Consider the following 23560-nt stretch of genomic DNA (forward strand, 5'->3'; position numbering starts at 1 on the left):
CAGCCCCATGTGCCTCCTCCACTGGATGCTCACACAGGGCATGGCTCTCATAAGCATACATGGAGGCCCTGGTCCAACATGCTTTGAGAAGAAAGAGAGGCACCATTTGGGAATTGGCTGATATTTTGAATTCACCAGCTGTCTAGAGTGCATTGAAAGAAGGGTTTAGCCCAGCTGGATTCGGAGTGAAGCTGCAGCGGGAGTACTGCCGTCTAGATAGGAAAGAAATATTATTGGCAACTGGGATTATTTGGTTTCCAGTGGAGTCCCATGGAGGCACCTATTCTGGCAATGAGGACTGGCCCTCTGTGGCTGGGACAGGGGGATGGATGGCTAAACTCTCCAGGAGCAATTCAGACTGTTGGCTCTGGGACGTGTCCCCTGATACACCTGAAAATTGCATTCCTATCCATAATTATGGAGCCTTCATCCTTTCCATTAAATCTAGTCATCTCCCACATTTCCCCCACCCCACTCCCAGGATTCCACATTTCATGACTGTTCCGATCCAACCACCAGACTGGATAGCTCAAAGGCAGACTGATGGCAGGGGCATATGCCTACAGTTGGTAGTGAGTAGGAGGGCAGATCATACCCAAGTCAACCAAAACAGGTTATCCCCGGCTGTGAGCATGGATGATAACTAAGGGATGCCTGTATTGGGAAGGGTACAAACCCATTCCCCCAAGAAAATAGGCTCAAGCTTACCTTAGAGAACATTCTGGAGCATTGTAGGAAGGCCAAGGAATTAGAGCTATGAACGGGAAGGTAGACTCTGAGTTCCGGGCAGGCTGAGGGGATCTTTGGGGATGATGAGCTGTGGGTGTGAGAGGACTGAGCCGTGCCCGGAGAGAAGGGACTTTCCTTCCCACGTCTTTCTTCAAGAGGGATATGTGGGTGCCTCTCTGTCTGATTGGGCTGCTGGGTTTGAGGCAGTCCTGCCATCCCCACCCTCCCTACTGTGTGTGTGTACATGTGTGGGCAAAGGTGTGCCAAGGGCAACTTTGGAAGTGTGAGTGTATTTGTTAGAGGAAACTGCAGGTATGGGTACATTGAGTGTGTCTGTGTGTACAGGTACATGTTTGTGCATGTCAGTCCTGTGTGTGGCTGTGTACATGCGAGCGCATCAAAGGAAACTACAGAATGTGTGGCTGTGTGTATGTGGGCTGTGCAGGCAAGCATGTTTGAGGCAACTGTAGGTGTGCGTGAGAGAATCTCTGCAGGTGTGTAGGTCTCTGGGGAAATGGCTATTATTAGTGAGTATTATTATTTCAGCACACTGGCTAGGGGCTAAGCTCAGCAACCAGAGAAACTCTTGGAAGAGACTCTAGGGACACGTTTTGCTATAAACGTCATTTTCCCCTAAACTGGTTCAGGCTAGAGAAGCTCTTCCCTTTGCTGGGATGATGCTAGGAGGGTAGGCCCAGTCCTGCCTAAACTTGGCCCTACATGCGGTTGGGCCAGGGTGGGGCCAAGAGTTGGTGGGATCAGGTCCACTGCCAACAGATAAGATTGAGCACAGGTCACCTGATCAGGTTGCTAACAGAGGGGTCCTAGGTGCCTACTGTATGTCTAATGTGGTGCTCAGCCATCCAGTGGGGCAGCCAGGTTCTTAGGCAAGCACTGTGGAGACCTTCAGGGACCTTCAGGCTAGGCAAGGAGTAAAGGGGGGTACAGGAGAGGGCAAGGCCCTCTTCCTTGCCTCTACCACAGCAACGCCTTGAAAAATAATTTTATATGCATTTCCCCATACACACACTCTTAATTTTAAGAAAGAGCTCCATTGCTAAAAAAGAAATAGGTGTGTGGAAACCACTGCTGTGGAGGATCCCACGGCGGCCCAGACAGGGTCCTCGTGCTGGAGAAATGCTCGGTGTATTTGGAGAGAGACCTGGACCTGGCACTGCCCACACCTCTCTCCCACACTCTGGCCATGCCCAGTGACTCGTGTGTGTCTTTCATGCTTCCATGCCTTTCTTTGCCCATAGTTACCCTGCCTGATGTGCCTTCCTCCCCCGTGCCCCGGCATGTAAGGCCTTGCCGAAACCCTACTTCCTCTTGGAAGCCCTGTGGCCTTCTCAGACAGAAGCTGTCTCAGCCACCCTCTTCTCCCACTGTGTTCCTCTGTCACTTCACAATCCCCATCTGCTTTGTCCCAGAGCTATTTCTGGGTACGTCTCTCTCTTCCCCTTATTGTGAGTTCCTGCAGGGAAGAATCTGGCTCTGATTCATCACAGTGTCCTCAGCCCTCAGGTCAGGGCCTGGCATTGAAGAGTGAGCACTGGCTGAATTGCCTACAAGCAATGAGACAAGAGTGTAGAACCCATGACGAGGGGCCTGACTGTGTGGCTCAGAGCATGTGTTCTGTAGGAATGTGTGTATCTCCATTCACCCATGGGCTCCCTGAAGTCAAAAACTGTGTCCAAGCCTTCTTCGCATTGCCGGTATCCAGCACAGAGATAGATGGGTGGTTGGAAGGAAGGAAAGAAGGAAAAATGGGAGGGAGGAAAGGGAATAAAGAAGGGAGGGAGGTAGGAAGAGATGAGGGGCGGGAGAAAGGAAGAAAGTCAGGATGGAAGAAAGGAACAATGGAGGGAAGGATGAATGAGTGGGTGGAAGGAAAGAAAGAAGGAAAAATGGATGGATGTTTGGACTGTTGAATGGATGAATGACTGGAAGAGGAAGGCCAGGATAGGCAGTGGTCAGGGAAAGCTTCAGTGAGGAGACTGGGGTTGGATTTGACTGGGAGGAGGGAGAGGAGAGAGTCCCCCAGAGTGGTCTCAGCTTCCAGTGTGTGCTGTGGAGAATCCATCACTTAGTTCACAAAAAGGTGCTCCCCACATCCAGCACTTGCCCTTCCCAGGGCACTGAGTCAGTTTCCCCTTGCTCTAGAACGGAACCCTGGAGCCAAGGAACTGACCAGGGGTCGAGAGAGCCTCTTCCTCAGTCAATGGCCCCAGAGCCGGAAGGACAGCTGTAGTGAGGAGGGTTGCAGTGACCCAGTGGGCACCATGTCCATGGCCCTGCCAACCAAGAAGCCTGCATGGCCGACTGAGAAGAACCTGCTCTATGAGTTCCTTGGGGCCACCAAGAACCCCAGCGGGCAGCTGAGGCTTCGCAGCAAAGTGGAGATGGAGGGGCTGGAGCTGAAATGTAAGCTGACCCTACCCAGGGAGCGTCTGCAGAGGGAGGGAGTCTGGGAACCCTCATAGTCCCCTGTAGTGGCTCTGCCAGCAAATGGCTGTCTCATCCAAGGGCAAGTCACTGTCTTTCTCAGGGTATCAGCTTTTAAATTTACGAAATGGGGAAATGCCTTTTTCCCTGTTTCTTATTGGGAATACAATCGCTAGAGAAACACGGTTGGCTTTCAGGGGTCACATGGGCATTATTAGTGGTCAATTTTGAATACAGTCCCGACCCAGCATGTATCATATTCTGTCAAGTTGCCAAAGAAGAGTCTATAGCTTTATATTATTTTTAGATTGAGATTATTCATGCCCCTGATTTCTCTACCTTGTCCTTCTACAACTGACTGTTTTAGCTAAACCTCCTTTCCAAAAAAAGATATCAATACAGGAGAAACTGAGGACACTGTTCTAGTTCTGGTCACAGGACATCTTGTAGAGGGAGAGATTCCTGGATTCATATCCTGAAACAACAAAACCTCATTCATTCAGACAAATTTGGGGTCATGCCAAGCTGAGCTATATGTTTTAAAAGATTATTTAAAAAAAAAAAAAAAGTATTCCCATATAGATACAATCACCTGTGCAAGGTTCAAAGTGTTGCCAAGTATATGTCTTTAGCGGGCCTGCTTTAGTAATTTGATAAGAATGAATTCCAGTGGCATTGCAATTATTTGTGGAAAGCTGGATTTTTCTCAAGCACTTGAAAGAATTTGGTTTTGTAAGCAGGGGAGATGTAGTCCTAGTGATCTGTTTTATTGTATTCCCTTGCTAAACTGCCTCCTTCATTAGAGAATGATGGAAAAAGAAACCCCAAACCAGACCATGTTGGGGTTTTCACCCGTTCCAAATTGGCAAGGTGGAAACTAATTATGTTTCCCCATAGTCAAAAATTCACCAGAACTTTGAAGAACTCTCTTAGAGCTCAAGGAACCTGACCTCTATGAGAACATTGATTCCTGGGGCAGTTGTGGTGCTGATGGCACCCTGGCCCTGCCCTGCCTCAGTCACCGAAACACTTTCCCTCTCCTGTGACTTACAGTTAACCCACCTGTAACAGTGGCGGACAAGAACAACCTCAAGTACACAGGGAACGTTTTCACCCCACGCTTTGCCACAGCCTTGACCTCAGCAACCCTGAACCAGCCACTCTGGCTCAACCTCAACTACCCACCTCCACCGGTGTTCACAAATCACTCCACTTTCCCACAGTATCAGGTAAGCGTGTGGGTACTGGGCCTGGCTCCTCACGTGGCCACCCATCCAGTGTGTGACCACGGAGGAGGGGTGGTTTGCAGGGGGCCTATTTCATAAAGAGCGTTTATACATTCCTTGAACTCCATCTCTACATTCCAGAGGCTTCGCTGGAACTACAGTAACTATCAACTTATCAGTTCTTTTTTCGTTGTTGCCACGTCAGATCGGATCGTTTGTTATACACGTACATATACTCAAATACATATGCATGCAAATATACACATGTATTTCTGAGTTCCAGTTCAGCCTGTGCTGTGTATTCCATATCTGCGTTGCTAATTTTGGCTGGCTACGTGCTTTGCACAAAATTTCTCTTGGGATTTCTGGAGAGGATGATGGAATAATTCTTGTTACCCACCTGCCTCCTGTGATTTCCTTTAAAGTTGGATGACCATACATCCTAGATTATTTGGGGCAGTCCCAGTTTAGGTCTTTTGTTCGGGCATAATTAAAAAAGCACCCCTCTCCTCTCAAGTGTCTTAGTTTGGACAATAAATTATATGGCCACCTCATTTAAACTACTTTTCAAAAAAATCCTAAGATATATATATGTAGACACTTGCCATTTCAACATTCTACACGTACAGTTTAATAACATTAATTACCTTCATCATGTTGTACAACAATCACTGATATCCATTTCCAAATTTTTTCCAGCATTCTTAACAGAAGCTCAGTGCCCCCTAAGCAATCATTTCTTTTTTCGTTCTCTCTGCCACCCGTAGTAACCCCTAATAAACTTTGGTCTTTATATATTTGCCTAGTCTAGATATTTCATATAAGCAGAATCATATAATATTTGTCCTTTATAACTGGATTTTTTTACTCAGCATGTTTTCAAAGTTCATCTGTGTTCTAGCAGGTATCAGGACTTCATTTCTCTTTATGGCAGAGTAATATTCCATTGCATATATGTACCATGTTTTGTTTAGCCATTCATCTGTTGATGGACATTTAGGTTGTTTCCATCTTTTGGCTATTGTGAATAGTGCTGCCAGAAAACCTGTTGCCGTCGAGTTGATTTCTACCCTTAGAGACCCTAGAGGACAGAGCGGAACCGCCCCATAGGGTTTCCAAGGAGCAGCTGGTGGATTTGAACCGCCAGTCTTTTGGTGAGCAGCTATATCACTTAACCACTGTGCCACCAGGGATCTGAATAGTGCTGCAGTGAACAACAAAAAGATAAGCTACCCAGTTAGAAAGTGGGCAAAGGACTTGAATAGATATTTCACCAGAGAAGAAATACAAATAGCCAACAAACACATGAAAAGATGCTCAACATCATTACTCATTAGGAAAATACAAATCAAACCACAATGAGATACCACTTCACCCCCATTAAATAGCCATGATTAAAACAAACACACACACAAACAAACAGAAAACAACAGGTGTTGGAAAGGATGTAGAGAAATTGGCACCCTCATTCATTGTTGGTAGAACTAGAGAATGGTACAGCTGCTGTGGAAAACAGTTTGGCGGTGTCTCAAAAAGTTAAACATAGAACTACCATAAAAAAACAAAAACCAAACCTGTTGCCATCACGTTGATTCTGACTCATACCCAGTAATTCCACTCCTAGGCATATACCCCGAAGAATTGAAGGTAGGGACTCAAGTAGATATCTGTATACCAATGATCACCCACTAAAACCCACTGCCGCCAATGATCACTGTAGCACTATTAAACTGCATTTGCCCAGTGTTAGCTCGCATCAGTTAAGGTGGCTTGGCGCACATTCTTGGTGTTGGGTTCATAGCTAAAAGGAAAGTAGTAGCCAGACACAAAGCCAAAAAAACCCAAACCCATTGCCGTCAAGTCAATTTGTCAGAGTAGCATTGCCCCATAGGGTTTCCAAGGAGAGCCTGGTGGATTCAAACTGCCGACCTTTTGATTAGCAGCTGTAGCGCTTAACCACTACGCCACCAGGGCTTCCGGCCAGACACAAAGGGATGATGAGATATTTGTGGTGAGGTTGGGAATTTTACTCACAGAACCTATTTATGCAGGGGAAATGTAGTTTCTTTATTTTGTCTATTTAACTTAATATCCCTTCAGAAATGCTGCCAACTGGGTAGAAGGAGGGAGAAATTAAATAAATGTCCACTCTGGTTTAAGCCTTAGTCCAATCCAATAACTTAAATAGTCCCTTCTGGTAATGCTCAGTTTCTCCAGGAAAGATGCTCAGTATCTAAGGTTTCTTCCCTTACCTGGCTCCTCTCCAGAATGACATGTGGGTGTATGGGGAGTGGATAGGAACTCAACAAGCTTGTGGGTCCAGCTCCTTGGGAATCCCCTGCCTCAGGCTTGTCCGGCAAAGCCTGGAGAAGGGAATAGAGGCATATGCCTGACAGTTACCTTGTCCTGACTCCATGACCCTTCCCCTCCTAGCACCCCTTGGGTCCTGTGATAGTTAACTTTATGTGTCGACTTGGCTAGTCTGTGGTTCCCAGTTGTTTGGCTAAACAGTAACCTAGTTGCATCATGGAGTAGTTACCTGTGGTTAAATTAGTTGGCCTTGGGCAGAGCAGGTTACTTTCCATAATGCAATCTAATGTATTGTAATCAATCAGTTGAGGCCATATCAGTGTAGGGTGAATCTTAAACCTAATCACTTCTGACTTATAAAAAGACCAGAACATATACAAACACACGTCGGGGAAGACTGATGCCGCGTGAGGATAATCTACAAGCCCAGAAATGCCAGGGAGCCAAGGAATGCCCGGGGCTGCTGACAAGGAAGAAATTGCCTTGGTTGAAACCCTGAATTGAAATTTCAGCCTCCAGAACTATGAGAAAATGAATTTCCTTTCATTTAAAGACACCCACTTGTGGTATTTGTGTAACAGCAGCATTAGGTAACTGAGACAGGTCCCTACATCATTTCCTCCTTTACAACTGGATGGCAAGTCTTTGAGCTTAGCTGTCCTACATGGACAGGGTATCTGCTCCATGCAAAGCCTCTCTGAGCTAGTCCACTAGGCTTAGCTCCTGAATCTTAAACTGGAACTGCATACGTTTAGCAAAATCTCTCTTCCCCCTCCCCAAAATTTTGTTTTCAAATCTTTTTGTTTGTTTGTTTGTTTGCCCGCTCTGTCTCCCTCAGGACAGAAAGCCTCATGTCCCACCATGGAGGTGAGAGGTTGCAGTGAGACCTGATCCAAGGGGGAATTGAAGTTCATCTGTTCCCTATCTGCAGTGTGTTATCCTTACCTAGGTCTTTTGAGAAGTGCCCTGTTCCCACACTCTCTGAGCCCCTGACTCCTTCCCTGTCGGCCTCCCTGTGCATTTTTGTTTTTTCTCATTCACTGCTCAGTCATTCGGCTGTTCACTGATTTACTCGTTTTTATTGATTTACTCATCCCTTTAAGCAATTAAAATTTTTTTTCCTACTGTGGGCCGAGCATTGTGCTCAGAGAGGGGTTTCAATGGTGACTAAGAAGCTCAGAGTCTGATGCAAATGAGGAATGAACCAATGACGAGCAATGGGCCACCGTGCACCCCTGTGCCTGTTTCCTAGGGCTGCTGTGACAAAGCACCACAAACCGGTGCCTTTACAGAACAGAAATTTATTGTCTCAAAGTTGTGGAGGCTAGGAGTGCGAGGTGGGGTGTCGGCAGTGTTGATTGCTCCGGAGTGCTCTGAGAGAGGAACTGTTCCATGCCCCTAGCAGCTCCCAGTGTCCTTGTGTTCCTTGGCTTGTAGCTGCAGCTGCCTCCATCCTCACATGGCTGTCATTCCTCTGTCTTTCTGTCTCTGTATCTCTCCTCTTTTATAAGGACGCTCAGATTGGATTAGGACCCACCCTATTCCAGCATGACCTTATGTTAACTGGTAACATCTTCAAAGACCCTATTTCCAAATAAACTCACCTTCACAAGTACGGGGTTAGGACTTAAACATACCTTTTTGTGGACACAATTCAGTCCATAACAGCCGCCATCTCTGAAAGAGAAAAAACTGTGTAATTTTATTTAGTATAAACCGAGTCACTCTAAAATGCACTCAGAGAGCTCGCCATGCAAAGCTAATTTGCAATGGCTGGCTTTATAAAAAGAAAATAGTATCTCTTTGTAATGTTAATGTCTTCCAACTTGACTTCCAAAGTGGGTTAGAATAGGACTTACCATTTTCTGAGCATGAAGGTGCCCTAACTTTAGTGACGCCAGTGTTCCCATTGCAGGACTGACTCCCGGGTTCCCCATCTCTGGGCGGAGTGGTCAAGGGCTGATAAGGCCCACTGTGCTCTGTGATGCAGTTTAGGCACTGAATGGGCCCAGTTAAACTCTTTTGTAAAAGGAGTTGATCCTCCCAGGGAATAGCCAAGGACAGCATAAGTTACCTTCTCCAGCTCCTCATGACCTCAGGATACCATTTAGCTTTAAGATAGTTGATCAAGAAAGAAGGCAGGTTTTGGAACTTGTAGATTTAGGTTTAGAAGAATTCTGCAGAACGAACAAATCTGTCTCAGAAGTACAGCTAGAATGCTCCTTAGAAGTGAGGATAGCGACACTTTATCTCACATACTTTGCTCCTGTTATCAGGAGGGACCAGTCCCTGAAGAAGAATATCATGCTTGGTAAAGTAGAAGGTCAGCAAAAAAGAGGAAGACTCTCAACAAGATGGATTGACACAGTGGCTGCAACAATGGGCACAAGCATAACGATTGTAAGGATGGCTCAGGACTGGGCAGTGTTTCGTTCTGTTGTACATGGGGTCGCTTTGGGTCAGAAGCAACTCGATGGCACCTACCAACAATACCAGCGTGAGTCAGCATGAGTTAGCAACAATCATCCAACCAAAATAAGCCAGCTTAACCTTCAGTGACCCAACTTTCCCAAAAAAGGGCAAGATACACCCTCACCTAAACTATAAAAGGCCTCACTGTAACTCAAGCCCCTTGTCCCTTGCCACTTTCGGCCTGGATGTTCCCTGTTTGCCGGAATAGCTAATAAAATGTCCTACAGTCCCTTTGGTAGCAAAAAAAAAAAAAAAAAGAATTCTGCTGTGTTCAAGCTGTGTGGCCTTGGGCAAGTTAGTTAAGTGCTCTGAGTCTTGGTTTCCTCATTTGTAAAATGTTATTGTTAGCTGCCTCGAGTCAGCTCCAACTCAGGTACAACAGAGCAAAACATTGTCCAGTCCTCTGCCATCTTCATGATTGTCAGTGTGCTAGAGTCCATTGTTGTGGCCAACCTAGGGGGCTCATCTTCCAGCACTGTATCAGACAATTTTCTATGGTGATCCATAGGGTTTTCATTGGCTGATTTTCAGAAGCAGATCTCCAGGTCTTTCTTCCTAGTCTCTCTTAGTCTGGAACCTGAGCTAAAACCTAAAATGGGTGACCTTGCTGGTATTTGAAATTTGGTGTGCCACAGCTTCCAGCATCACAGCAAAGTGTAAGTCACCACAGAAGGACCAAGCGACAGACAGGTGGTGGATTTGTAAAATGGGCTAATAATTCCAGTAGCAGCAGCTGTTTACCCTTGATCCAGTTGTAAGGATTAAATGAGTCAACGTGTGGGAAAGGACTGTGTAAAATACCAAGTATGATACAGATGTTGTTTTTAATATTATTTAGCCACAAGCTTCCTAGGAAATCCTGTCAGGGAGCTCCACAGACCTCGAGGCTGAGGAGACAGAAGAGAGGAACAGCCTATCCTAGTCTCTTCCCTGCTTGGTGTTAGGAATAAAGATGAGGTCTCAGATCCAGCCTACTCCAAGGGAGGCGTAGATGTGCAAGAAAGTCCCCAACACGGAGGAACTTCCAAGGCTCCTGGCTGCTTGGCATCAAGGAACCCTGCTCCCAATTAAGGAAGGAGGATGTGTGGGAAGAGGCCATGGCTGCGAGCAAAGAAGAATGAATGTTTATTTACTCTTGCTTGTGATTTTACAGAATTGCAGTTCTAACAACTAGAAGTGTTCTTAAAGTCATACGGTGTGGCTTCTACTGAGGAATGTGAAGGTTTTCTTCTTGGAGAAATCAGCCCGGGACCGAGCAGGGGTGGGAGCTTTTCATCTTGCCCAATGTCTAGGGGTGGGCCTGGCACAGGCAAGGGGGTTGATGGAGGCTGCCGTTCTTTGGGCGGGGAGGTTGACTGTGGAAAGCAGAGTTAAGTGCTGAGGAGGTTAGGGGACAGGTGGGAGGGGATTGGTGGCCTTTGAGCTCCCATGGAGGGCCAGAACAGGCAAGGCAGCCCCGTCTGCTTGACTTCTCTGTCCAGGTTCAGGCCAGGGCTGGTGTCTCAGGGACCAGGCTGTGGTCACAATGGTGAGTGAGGCTTCCCTGGGCTGCAGGGCTTGGAGTAAAGTGAGCAGACATCCTGGTTTCAGGGGAGGGGTTGCTAGAAGTAGAGGGGTGGGCAGAGCACAGAAATGTCTGAAGTGTCAAGTGTATGGAAGCAGAGGACAAGGAAGGCTCTGCGAGGGTGAGCACTCTCAGGACCTGGGAGACAGTGGGTCTAGCAGAGCCCGAAGACATCTGTGTGGACCCCCTACCAGGGATTCAGGAACCTTTTTTGAGGATGCCATGGGCTGTGAAGGAGTCTTTGGGTGGTGCAGTGGTTAAGTGCTTAGCTACTAACCGAAAAGTTGGTGGTTCAAATCTATTCAGAGGCACGTTGGAAGAAAGGCCTGGAGATCTACTTCTGAAAGGTCACAACCATTGACCTTTTTGTAGAGCACAGTTCTACTCTGACAGACATAGGGTCACGATGAGTTGAAATTGACTCCATGGCAACTCGTTTGGCTTTGGCTATATGAGTTGGGACAGAGTCTAGTGTCATCTGTCAGCAGTTTGACACTTGGCACCAGGTGAGAACCGAGGGGTGGCAGCGTCTGGGACATGAAAGCCTCTGGAAAGATACCCTGGGCTGAGGGCACATTGGGCTTTGAGCCACATCTTAGAGGGTAGCTCTGGATTGTCAGGTAGAGGCAGAGCCTGAGATGGACCCTCCCCATAGCAGCAGGACCTTAGTTCTGCTGCATTTGTGTGTGTGTGTGTGTGTGTGTGTGTGCGCATGTGCATGCACAAGAATGCCCCAGGCCCACCCCAGACACAGTTGTGAATAAGATTTTCACTTCCCATTTGGCTGAGCTACCAGAGGGCCTCTTCCAGTGAGGGGGCAGTGAGAGATGATAAAAATACCTAAAACACCTAGCATTGTCAAGTGCTTAGTCTGTGTTTTTTTTTTTTTAATGTACTATTCTAAGCTCCTTAGATGCATTAACTCATTTATTCTCACACCAGCCCTCACCATAGGGCACAGACACAGGTGTATGCAGGAGCACACAGCAGCAGAAACCCACACCTGGGTGCACAGTTACACCTATGTATACAAAAACACACAGCTGCATAGTCACAGATGCCAGTACACACACAGAGTCACTTAAACACAGATGCAGACTAACACACACAGAGACTTTCATGGACACCTTGACTCTTAGGGCAGGGATGGGACTTGGGGAAAGGAACTTAGAAAGGTGTGGAGATGCCAATGAAGGTAACTTGGCTACCTTCACAGGCTTCATAGTCTTGAATCTACATAATTTTACAGGTACGGAAAAAGAGGCTCAAAGAGGTGAAGTGACTTGTCCAAGGTCACACAGCCACTAAAGGGCAGACCTGGGATTCAGGAGGCAGTCAGGCTCCTGAAGCACCGGTCAAAAAGGCTGTGAGTCCTGCTGAAGAGGAGCTTTCTGGGTGGCATTAGATGTGTCCCCCTCAGCTTGATTCCAGCCAGCCTTGGGCAGCTGTGAGTCGGGCCAGCGGTGGGTTGGAATAGCCCAGCCCTGTCTGACGATCTAGACAAGTGAATCAGAAGCTGAGCTGGGAAGCGGCTTGTTGTGTGGCTGCCCCCAGTGCTGAGCCCCTCTCTTCTCTCCCCAGGGCTTGTACCCACAGAGAGCCACAAGGATGCCATACCAGCAGGCTGTGCACCCCCAACTGGGGTGCTACTCCCGACAGGTGAGTCAGTGACCTCCCCACCTCAGTCTCAGCTCTCTGAAGGCCTTTGTGTCAGGGGGACATTGGCCCCCTCATCTTTGAACAGCTGGTTACCAGCCATACTTTCTGTCCAACATTTGACCACAGAATATGGACACATGTACCATCACCCATGGGAAGGCAAGAGCCGACATCCCCACATGATAATAACAGCTGGCACTTACAGAGCCTGTACCATGTTCCAAGAACTTCTCTAAGGCCTCTTTACCTGCATTTACTAACCCAACCCCCTCAGTCACCCTGTGCTATCGGTAACAGATAAGAAAACTGAGCACAGAGAGATTAAGTAACTTGCCAAGGTCGTAAAGTTAACACGTAAGTTAGCTTCTGTTCTGGCAGCAAATGACCTCACTATCTCAGGGACTTTCAGCAATAAATGCTAATTTCCTGTCCACAAGTATAGATGGTTTGGCTGTGGACCACACTGGTTTTGCTGGGCTAGGTTGTGGGTTGGGTTCAGGCCTGTTCCTTATACCTCTCCTTCAAGGACCCAGGCTGAAGGCACAGCAGCTCTTGTTCCTTGCATGGTGGATGTCGGGAGCACAAAAAGGCAGCAAAAACATTCAATGCCTTTTAAATACACCTAAAATACAACGAACAAATTTTTAGCCTAAGTATATCCCAAATATTGCATGAGACACACTTACGCTAAAAAGTTAATTTGTATGTCTGAAATTCATATTTAACTGTTGTTCTGCGTTTTCATTTGCTAAATCTGGCAACCCTACTCTCAGGGTGGGAGGGGGGTGAATTTCTACTGGACGATAGCACAATTGCAGAATTGGGGTTTGACCTCGGGCGGCCTGGCCTCAGGGCCCATGCTCCCAAACACCACACTTTACAACCTTTTATATGCACGGTTCAGTGGTAGAGTTCTCACCTTCCATAGGGGAGGTCTGGGTTCGGTTCCCAGCCAATGCATCTCCCGCACAGCCACCACCCGTCTGTCAGTGGAGGCTTCCCTGTTGCTATGATGCTGAACAGTTTCAGCAAAGCTTCCAGACTAATAAGGACTAGAAAGAAAGGCCTGGAGATCTCCTACAGAAAATCAGCCAATGAAAGCCCAAGGGATCACAATAGTCCAATCTGCAACTGATCATGGGCACGGCGCAGGACTGAGCAGCATTTCCTCCCATTGTGCGTGGGGTCTCCATGAGCCAGAGGCCAACTGGACTGCAGCTAACACAATAACGATAAAAAGAAAAATGCAGTCTACGAATAAAGATGCAGAGACAAAAATACAAACACACACACTTGCACAGACAGATACAAATACACAAACAGCAACACAAATACTCTCAACGTGCGTGTGCATGGACAAACACACACACAGAGAAGCACATCCAGAGATACTGATTATCTTGGGATAGGGAGAAGGGAGTTTAGAGTGGGTATAGAGGGTGCCAAAGACCGATTTGCCACCTGCATGGGCTGGCCTGCACTCCCACACACACTTGGCCAGACACACATACACCCAACCTTACAGACTCCTCGGCCTCTCCTCTCTCCCCAGGGAGCCTCGCCCTTTCTCTGCAGACTGCACCTTGACCTGAAAGAGGTTAGAACCTTCCCGTTGGTCCCTGAGAGTAGAGATGGGCCCATAAGATGCAGGTTACTTCATCACCTGGGCCAGCACTGTGTGTCAGCAGTAGGAGCCTCTTGTGTCCTCAGAGGAAGTAAAGATAAGAGACAGTCTAGCTCAAGGAATCTCGGCCACGTCACCTCCACACCATAAACAGGATACTGTCCATCTGGTTCTAAAGAGAGCACTTTGAGGCAGCTATGTGTGCGTGCATGTATTTGAGAAAGTAACGTAAGAACTTAGTAAACGAACAAACAAAAAACTTGGAGGCAATAGTGGTTACCGGTTTCTTAGGTATCCTTCCTGTGACACCTATTTTAGAGATAATTTTGTACAAACGTTGGCATTCTGAGCACACTGTTGTATACACTGGTTTTGTCAGTGAAGAGTGTACCTTGGAGATGGTCCCAGATCAGGATCACAGAGCTCTATTTTATGGTTTTTACCAGTTACATGGAGTTAGGGGCACATTTTTGTACAAAGCTTCGATAAGCTCTAGGACCCACATCTTCTCGTACATGTCAGTTTCCTCCCAAGTTCATGCCCTTCCCACCACCGGGAAGAGCAGGCGTAATTCCTGTGAGCAGAATCTGCCTGCCGTGCTGACTCACATGCGTCTGTCCTGGGAGGGCCTTCTTGAGTCTCTCTGTGAGCTCTTCGCACGTTTGAGCTTCAGCTTGTAATCTTGAGGGTGGGGTGTCCATGTCCAGCATCACCAGGCCCTACATCTCCACTAGGAAAAAGGTAGAAAGGACCAGAGAGGCATGCAGGCTTCTAGAGGGTGCACAGCCGAGAGGTGCTGGGGACAGGCTCTGGGTTCACACCACAGGGGTTCCAGTCACAGCTTGGACACTTGAAACCCTTAATAAGCAATTCACTTAACTTCTCCAAACTTCAGTTTTCTCATCCGTAAAATGGGACTAATAATAGTCCTACCTCACAGGGCTGTTTGGAGTTTAAATGAGAGAATCCATAGCAAGGGCCTGGCACACCGTAAGCACTCAATAAATACTAGCCTTTGTTATTTTTTTATTAGATAAGGATAACAGGGTAAGAGAGGGCTTCAGAGTGCTTAATCCTCCAGCAGCTTTGACCTCAGACTCCTGCTATTAAAGTGGGAATCCAGACGCTTCTTCAGTTTTGGTTGAACCTTCCCTCAGTATAGGATGATAGATGTCAGCTCCATACAAGGACAGGATTTCTGGTGCTTGGAGCTACCAATAGTGGAATACAGCACCCATGATGTAATGAGCTCCCCATTAGCTTAGGTGTGCAAGCAGATACTTAGTGGTCTATTCCTCCCTTCTCTCTTTCCCTCTCCCTCTCTACCTTTCTCCTTCCTTCCTTCCATTCCTCTCTTTTCCTATCTTGTGTTCATTCATTTGACATATGTTTATTGAGCAGCTACGGTGTGCCAGGCACTGATCCAGGACTAGGATATATCAGGAAATCAGACAGACGAGGCTCCTGCCTTGTGGGCCTATGGTAATGGGAGTGCCAGTCTTGGTGGGAGTTGGAGCCATGTAGTCTCAGAAACCCTACCGAGTTCCTGTATTTCTTTAGGGTTTAAACTGAACTCCATTGCAGCTTTTTGCCCTTCCTCCTAGACTTACCTTGTCTAATACAGTTTTTTTTTTTTTTTGCCACTAGCCACATGTGGCTTTTTAATTTTAAATTAAAATCCTTTCATTAAAATTTAGTAAAACTAAAAATTCAGTTCCTCGGTTACACCTGCCACATTTCGAGTGCTAAATAGCCACATGTGGCTAATGGTTATTGTATTGGGCAGTGCAGATATAGAACATTTCACCATCTCAGGGATTTCCTTGGGTTTGGACTCTGTTGAGATCCTGAGATAGTAGCCAGTGTTTCCCCACTTTTTAGAGAAGCTAAAGGCCTTAAAAATAAACAAGGGATTTTGGAGTGGTTACTGGCAGAGGGCAAGGTAAAGTAGGGGGATAGGAGTAATTTTTATTTGCTATTTATTATTTATTATATGCCAGTCTCTTTACTTATATCAACTCACTCAATTCCCATATAACGTATATATGGTGTCTGCCCATTTTACAAATGAGGAAACTGAGGCTCAGATAAATTAAGTAAATCGCTAGGCTCATATCTAGAAGCTGAACCCTGTGCTTTTTCCATTCTAACATGCCGCCTTCTCCGTACCCCACACTGACTGGAGGCACAGGGGCTGAGGGGTAGGGTTGGGGCTAGGTTTAGGGCTGGGGAATAGTAATGTTTAGAAGCAGAGGTCTCCACAGGATCTAGCCCTTCTCTCCCTCTGACCTGCAGGTGACGCCGTATAACCCACAGCAGATGGGACAGCAGATTTTCCGATCTTCCTACACTACCCCCCTGCTGAGCTATGTTCCCTTCATCCAGCCCAACTATTCATACCCTCAGAGGACTCCTCCAAAGCTGTCCACCAACCCCCGAGACCCTTCTCCCATGGCAGGAGATGGGCCGCAGTACCTCTTCCCACAAGCCTACGGGTGAGTCTTCGGCCCATACTAGAAGCCCAGCCAGTATCCAGAAAGCTGCCGGACAGGGGAGGGGAGCGCGGCGGGCTTCCTTAGTGCTTTCTTGGTATGCGTGTTCCGAGGGGAGGGTCCTGTGCCTGTGAATCCTGGGAGGGGCCTTTTGTGGAGGTGAGGAGAGCGTGGAGCCTTGGTGGGCTCCCTTTGTATGTCCAGTTAAGGGCTGGGTCCTGCAATCTGGTCACAGAAATGCAAGTGCACAGCCACTGTGGAACAGCCACACTGCGCCATAGCAGGGGCAGCAGTGGAACATGATGGTGTACCTTTACCCATCTGCTCGGTTTGCAACAGGACATGGCCAGACAGGACCAGGTAATCTTCTTACAGCTCTCTCCCCTTTTACTGCACCCTGAGCTCCTTGCCAGGGTGATCTCCCGAACATCCCATTGACTTCATGACACGCCCTGCGGAAGGGCCTTGGACTGCTTCTCAGGGCTGCTTACGCTTTTCCACCCAAATCCCCCAAACAGCAGAGGAGAGGGACTCATACTCTCTGGGAGGGCCTGAGGGCTCAGCAGCAAACAGCCAACACAAAACGCAACCTTTCAGCTGACAACTCCACCCAAGTTTTGCATGCTATTCAGTAATAAATCCATGCTTGTTTTCATATAACAATAAAGAGCTGCTTATCCCCACCTACCAAATCTCCAACTAATAGTTCCAAGAGGCAGTGCTGTCATTCCTGTGAATCCAGTCTCTCAGGCACACCCTGAGAATGTGTGCCCAGCTGGAGAAGCTCAGTTTATAGGATCAGAGCCAAGTCCGCTACCCCGACATCCCATCATATACCTTCACTGCAGTGTCTACTGGGTCTCCCCAAACTCTCCCTTTAAATCAGTGTTTCCCAAAATGCCTTGTTAAAAGGGATGCATGCTAGAAAGAGATTTCCATAATCAGATATATTTGGGAAAAGCTGTGGGAAACAAATATAAATAGATTTCTTAACTGTTGAAATTCTCAGATCATTTAATTTCCTAGGGTGTATAGAGAATCTTCAAGAGGGTGGTCGATAGTGTTATTTGAACGTGAAACTCACAACCTCTTTTGTCTCTTTTTTTTGTCCCTCCTTCCTTCCTCTCTTCCTCCCTTCTTTTCTTCTTCCCTCTCTCCATTGTTCCTTCCCTCCCTAGTTGAGGTATTAGACTTGGCCCTGAAAAAGGTGAAAAAATAAGACTGGAAAAGGGAGGCTGAGGTAGGATTGTCAACGGCCTCAGATTGCCGGGCCTGGGGATCCAAGGAAGATTTGTACACATCCGAGTGAATTGACTGGAGGGAAGAGAAACAGAAGCCAGAGAGGGAGTGGTCTGGAGGTGACCTTAGGAGGCTGTATGAGTGCTTACTTAACACAGGGTCGCTATAAGCTGGAACCAACTTGATGGCAGTAGGTTTGGGTTTTGTTTTATGAGTGTTTATCACCTCTCTGGAGGTGAGAATAGATGATGAGACCACAGAGGGAAGGAGAGTAGAGGGATCAAGAGAGACTACCTGTTGGCCCACTAATTTCCAGTGTTCCCTGGTGTGACTCTGGGCTCAGGGTAAGAGAAACGCATATTGGGAGCAGAGGGCTGGGACCGGCCTGTGTGAGAAGTACTGGAGAGCCTGGGGAGAGGGGAGATGGGGCAGCACAGACAGGGAGAGCAGCAGTCAGCAGGGGAGAGCGGTGCCCTGGGAGCCTACAGAGATGAGGAAAGTGAAGTCAGTACAGGGAGACAAGGAGGTTCGTGTCCCCTAAAGAGATGATTCATTTAAAAACTATAACTGAGCACCTTCTATATGCCTGGCACTATTCTAGGCACTGGGGATAATGGGGTGAACAAGACAGATAATGTTTTTACTCCCTCAAGGAGACTACATTAGACAATAAAGAGATAAACAAGCAAACACCACCAAGAGCTCTGAGGAAAAATTTGGCGAGGCAAAAGAAGAGAGAATGAAGAAATGTCTTTTGAGCCAGGTTCTAAATGAAGTGAGAGAATAAGCCATGCACATGTATGGGTAGAAGGAATAGAAAGTACAAAGGCCTCAAGACGGAAACATGTAGCTGGAGCACAAAGAGTGATGGGGAGATAGTGGATGGAATTGAAATCAGAAAGGTAGCCAGGGAGGGACAAAGTGGGGCCTGGTAGGCATGGTAAGGGTTTGAGTTTTATTTTAAGAGCAGTGGGAAGCTGTTAAGGCTTTTGAACTGGTGAGGCCATGATCTGGTTTTCTACTTAAAAAAAATCACCTTGGCCAATGTGTGAAGAATGAAATATAGGGATAAGAGTTGATGCAGGAGAGCAAGTTGTTGTTGTTGTTAGTTGCCGTTGAGTCAGCTCCAACTCATGGTGATCTGACATTCAACAGAATGAAATGTTGCACGGTCCTCCACCATCTTCATGATTGCTGGTATGCTTGCATCTATTGTTGTAGCCACTGTGTGTTTTGGGAGCCTTCCAACTTATTAGGCTCGTCTTCCAACACTGTGTCAAACAATATTCTTTGTAATCCGTAGGGTTTTCATTGACCTTCCTAGTCTGTCTTAGCCCAGAAGCTCTGCTGAAACCTGCCACCATGGGTGACCCTCCTGGTATTTGAAATACCGGTGGCAGAGCTTCCAGCATCACAGCAACACTCAAGCCACCACAGTATGACAACCTGACAGATCTTTTTCTACTAAAAAGATCATCCTGGGTAATGTGTGAAGAATGGACTATAAGGGTAAGAGTGGGTACAGGAGAACAGGTTAGGGAGCTTTTATAGTTGTCCAAGCAAGAGATGGTGGCTTAGACTGGGGCGATGGCTGTGGAGAAGGAGACAAGTGAAAAGATTTGAGATGTTCTTGGTAAAATTGCTGGGACTTGATGATAGAGGGGAAGTGGGGTGAGAAAAAGAGAGGAGTCAAGCATGATTCTTAGGTTTTTTTTTTTTTTTTTTTTACTTGAGCAACTGGGTGAATGGTAATACCAAAACATTAAGATCAGGATGACTAGAGGAAGAAGCTGGGTATCAGTTCTGTTTTCAGTTTTGGACGTGTGAAATTTGAGACGCTTGTTAGATATGTGAGTGAGGCTGTTGATAGGCAGATGGATATACAATTCTGGGGCTCAGGGGAGAGGTTGGACTGCTAATATGAATATGGGATCCATTAGCATATAGATGGTATTTAAAAAGCCATAGGTTGCGGTGAGATTGCCCAGGGAGTGAGTGTATACAGAGAAGAGATGAGGCCCAAGGACTGAGCCCTGGGGCTTCCAGCATTGAGAGATTGTGGGGTATGGTTATGGAGAAGCTATCAAAAGAGCTGAGAAGGAATAGCTAGTGAGGTGGGAGAGAAAATTGAAGAGTGTAGGGCGCAGGAAGCTAAATGAAGAACGTTCTTCCTGGAGGAGTGAGGAAGGGGTCGGTAAGAGATGAGAAGAAACCTGGGCGCTATAGGGTGGAGTGCAGGGAGCAGTGTGCACAGTGTATTGGGGGTTACCAGTGGTGCTGGATGGAACGAGGTCTAGGAGAGGCTGCCCTGAATGGGAAAGGACACGTGGGCCTCAGAGGATAGTTAAGTCTGGGAGACAAGGAAAGTCAGCTCCTCCTCTGGATCAGGAAAAAATGAGGTTTAATCAAGAGGCTAAACTGTATCAAGTGGGAGTGGAAGGAGCAGGTGGCCTCCATGATCTCAGGGAAGAAGGAGGAGAGCCGTGACTTCCCTCTGCCGAGCTGATTTGCACATATTCTTCAGGATAGAATAACCATACTATTTATCTTCCAAGCAATAATAATTTTGAGAGTTAATAGAGGCACTAATAATTATTATACTAGAAATACCAGCAAAGGGACTGTCCTAGGCAAGCCAAGAGGTATGGCTACTATACTCAGGGGACTCAAGTTTCTCTTCCTCTGCCTCCAAGAAGCTTTCCTTGATAATTCCAGTTCACATGATTGCCCCTCTTCCTGTCCCCCTAATGCACGTCTGTCCAGACCATGTCCTTGACAGTTGATTTTATCAGAAGTTCTCAACCTGGAAGGCCTAGATATATGGGGTATAGCAATCAGATATGAAGTGTGTAATGAGTAATTTTTTACTGATAATTGTTAATGCTAAAGCATGGGTCTTGGCCTTTATTTTACAAATCAGAGTAGCATCCAGGAGATTCCTATAATAACTTTACTTTCAATCATTTAGGTTCCAATATGATTTTTGACAGAAAAAGGGGTGAAGTTACTGCTGATATTAACTAATTATTAGGCATCTACCTCGTGCCACTTGTCTGCTAACCAAAAGATTGGAGGTTCGAGTCCACCCAGGGACACCTTGAAAGAAAGGCCTGGTGATCTATTTCCAAAAAAATCAGCCATCGAAAACACTATGGAGCACAGTTCTACTCTGACACACATGGGGTTGTCATGAATTTGAGTCAACTCAACAGGATCTAGTTTGGTTTTACCTCATGCCAAGTCCTGGCCTGTGTGCTAGGTGTAAAATGGTGAATAATCCAGACAATGTCGCTACCATCATGGAACTTATTTTAGTACGCAGGGAATCAGACATAACTGAAAGCCTAGCTTGTCCATGGAACCTCACAGCAAGAGGCAGATACTATTGACAGCTAAGGCACTATAAATTTATGTGGTGGTTTACTTCCATTGCTTTTGCTCCCTCCCCGCTCCTATTTTTTTTTTTTTTTGGTGTTATCAATTCATGGGAGGATGCCATGAACGTGAATATCTTCTGTAATATACATCTGCCCAACTGAAAAATGATTGAGAATCCTGGGATTAGACTAAATCCAGACATTTGCTCTGCTGCAATTTGTATCGAGCTCTGTTCCCATTGATTCAAAGTACCCTAGCAGATGGGTGAAGAAATTGCAATGGGAACCCAGAAGCAAGAGCACCAGTTCCATCTGGAGAGGTCAGGGAAGGCTTCACAGAAGAGATGGCTTTTGAACTCTATTTTGAAGTGTGAATAAGAGTGTACCAGGGAGAAAAAGTAGAACTATATGTGCTTCTGCTCTTAGAGGCTGAGGCTCAAGTCTTCTCGGCGCTTCTTTCCCTGAAGGTCTAGCAAAGAATCAGGTCTCTCAATGATGCCTTCATGCTCACATCTTGGACTGAAATGAAGTGCCTGATTTAGCTTGGTGCTGATAAGGAGAGGAGGCACCCCAGGATTGTGCAAACTTCAAGGTCAATGCTGGGGCCTGGCCCTGTTCTCTGATGTTGTGGAATCTCTGAGGAACACACCTGGTCCTCTACAGCAGGTAGAGAGAGTATAGGCACTCAGGAAAGTTGTTCAGACCCAGAGAAGCCCTCTCTCTTGTGGTCCTTGTCATGGCGAGAGTACAGGCCTCATAGAAATGTTCTTTATAGACCATCAGGGATTTCCCCATTTAAGTAAGTGGCAGAAGAAGCTCTTTATTGTCTCCTAATTATATCATTTTAATATTTTATTTTCCAAGAACCAAAGCTTTTTTATTATGCCAAAGCTTTTAGCCTCCAAGCCTGTTATGAGATTCATAGTCTTTGACAGCCACAAAAATTAATATGTAGTTTTCTCTAATATCACTGATAACATCAGGGGTTTTATCAGAGCATTCATACTTTCTCTCTTCCAGGTTCAGCTCAACGTCTGGTGGGCCACTGATGAACAGCCCCTATTTTTCCTCCAGTGGGAATGGCATAAATTTTTAGATTTCCTTTTCTTCTCCCTCCTTAGCCCTGACCCAAAGGGCTAAGTGCTCTGGAATTCTGGATTCTGCCACAGCTTGGTATGAAGTTTGGAAAGCCAAGGTTCCGACCAGGTCACTGACAGAAAACAGCAAGGCCAGACTCATCGACTGACCAACACCTACACACACTCACCCTCACACCAGCACCAACCATGCATACACGCCCTTCGTCTTCATACTCACTTGCTCAACCACATATGCACCTGTATTTAGCTAACATGAGTGATTTTTGTTTCTGTTGTTGTTGGTAACATAGAAATAAGACATTTAATTTTAGAAAGTTTGTATTTTATGATAAAAGTATGAGCTGCTTGAAATGGGGTGTGCCTGTTTATTTTTGTCGTGTTCTGCGTAATTTTCCCCAGAGAACTTAGCATTTACTCAGGACGTGAAAAGAAGCCATAGGCTAGAGTCCTCGAAGTATGGCTATTTAATTATGGGACCACTGGGATTATAAACTGAGGGTTTATCTCTTTTTCCTCTGTGATCCATTTACTTCTGAATACCTCAGTTTACGCATACCAAGAATGGGCACAAAATGAGTGCATTCTCCTCTGTCCTGCCCCAGGTGGCCGTGTCTCTTGTATACAAAGTAGAAAAATGTGGACTGGAAAACAATTCAAAAATAATCCTAAAAGTAAAAGATTATATCCAAAGAGTGTACATCAATGCCAATCTAGAAGTTAGTTTCAAAGACTGAACCTTATGGCACTATCCTTCCTTTGGACCTGTCTTTTTCAAAACTTTTATCAGTGTCTTGGATAAGGGCATCCTGATCACATTTATGGAGGACACAAGGCTGGGCAGATAGACTCTAAAACAGTGATTTGAACTGGTTATGGCACATGTACTTTAACTGTCCTATCTTGGACCCATGGCAGGCATCACCAATCAACTGTGGTGTTCTTTTCCCTTGAGCCTGGGCAAAGCCACGTAATCCTTCTCCAGATAGTGCTCCAGGCAGCCATCACTGATCAGAGTTGGTCTATGAAATGAAACCCATTTGGCAAAATCTAACAAGATGAAATTACACAGGGAATAAATGTAAAGATCTATTTTGGGGTCTTAAAAAATGAGCTGTGCACATATAGGATGGGCCAGTGTTGTTAGCTCTAACCTGCTCAATTACCAAACCCATTAGTCACCTGGAAGCTCAACCCTACCCTGGCTGAGGCCAGTGAGAGCTAGGCATTGGGAACGCTAAGAGCCCTAACCCTGAGAGCAATGAGAGACTGGGAACCTGGAAGTTACCACTGTCTCAGGATGGCCTTCAGTGCAGTGATCACAAG

General features: G+C 46.4%; 1 protein-coding gene across 3 annotated transcripts in view; it reads left to right on the plus strand.

Moving 5' to 3' along the window:
- The window catches only part of C3H1orf94 (chromosome 3 C1orf94 homolog), a 42444-nt gene extending 19955 nt beyond the window's left edge, over nt 1-22489 (plus strand). The window contains exons 3-7 of one of the 3 annotated variants that reach the window (XM_049875923.1): nt 2893-3153; nt 4228-4403; nt 12328-12405; nt 16325-16524; nt 22158-22489. In XM_049875923.1, the coding sequence (XP_049731880.1) occupies nt 2893-3153; nt 4228-4403; nt 12328-12405; nt 16325-16524; nt 22158-22233 (791 nt within the window). In that variant the 3' untranslated portion in view covers nt 22234-22489. The remainder of the gene's footprint in view (nt 1-2892; nt 3154-4227; nt 4404-12327; nt 12406-16324; nt 16525-22157) is intronic. The other 2 variants (XM_049875924.1, XM_049875925.1) reach the window with 2 other exon arrangements.
- The last annotated feature ends 1071 nt before the right edge of the window (nt 22490-23560 follow it).

The sequence above is a fragment of the Elephas maximus genome, chromosome 3 (assembly GCF_024166365.1).
Source record: "Elephas maximus indicus isolate mEleMax1 chromosome 3, mEleMax1 primary haplotype, whole genome shotgun sequence".
Lineage (NCBI taxonomy): Eukaryota > Metazoa > Chordata > Mammalia > Proboscidea > Elephantidae > Elephas > Elephas maximus.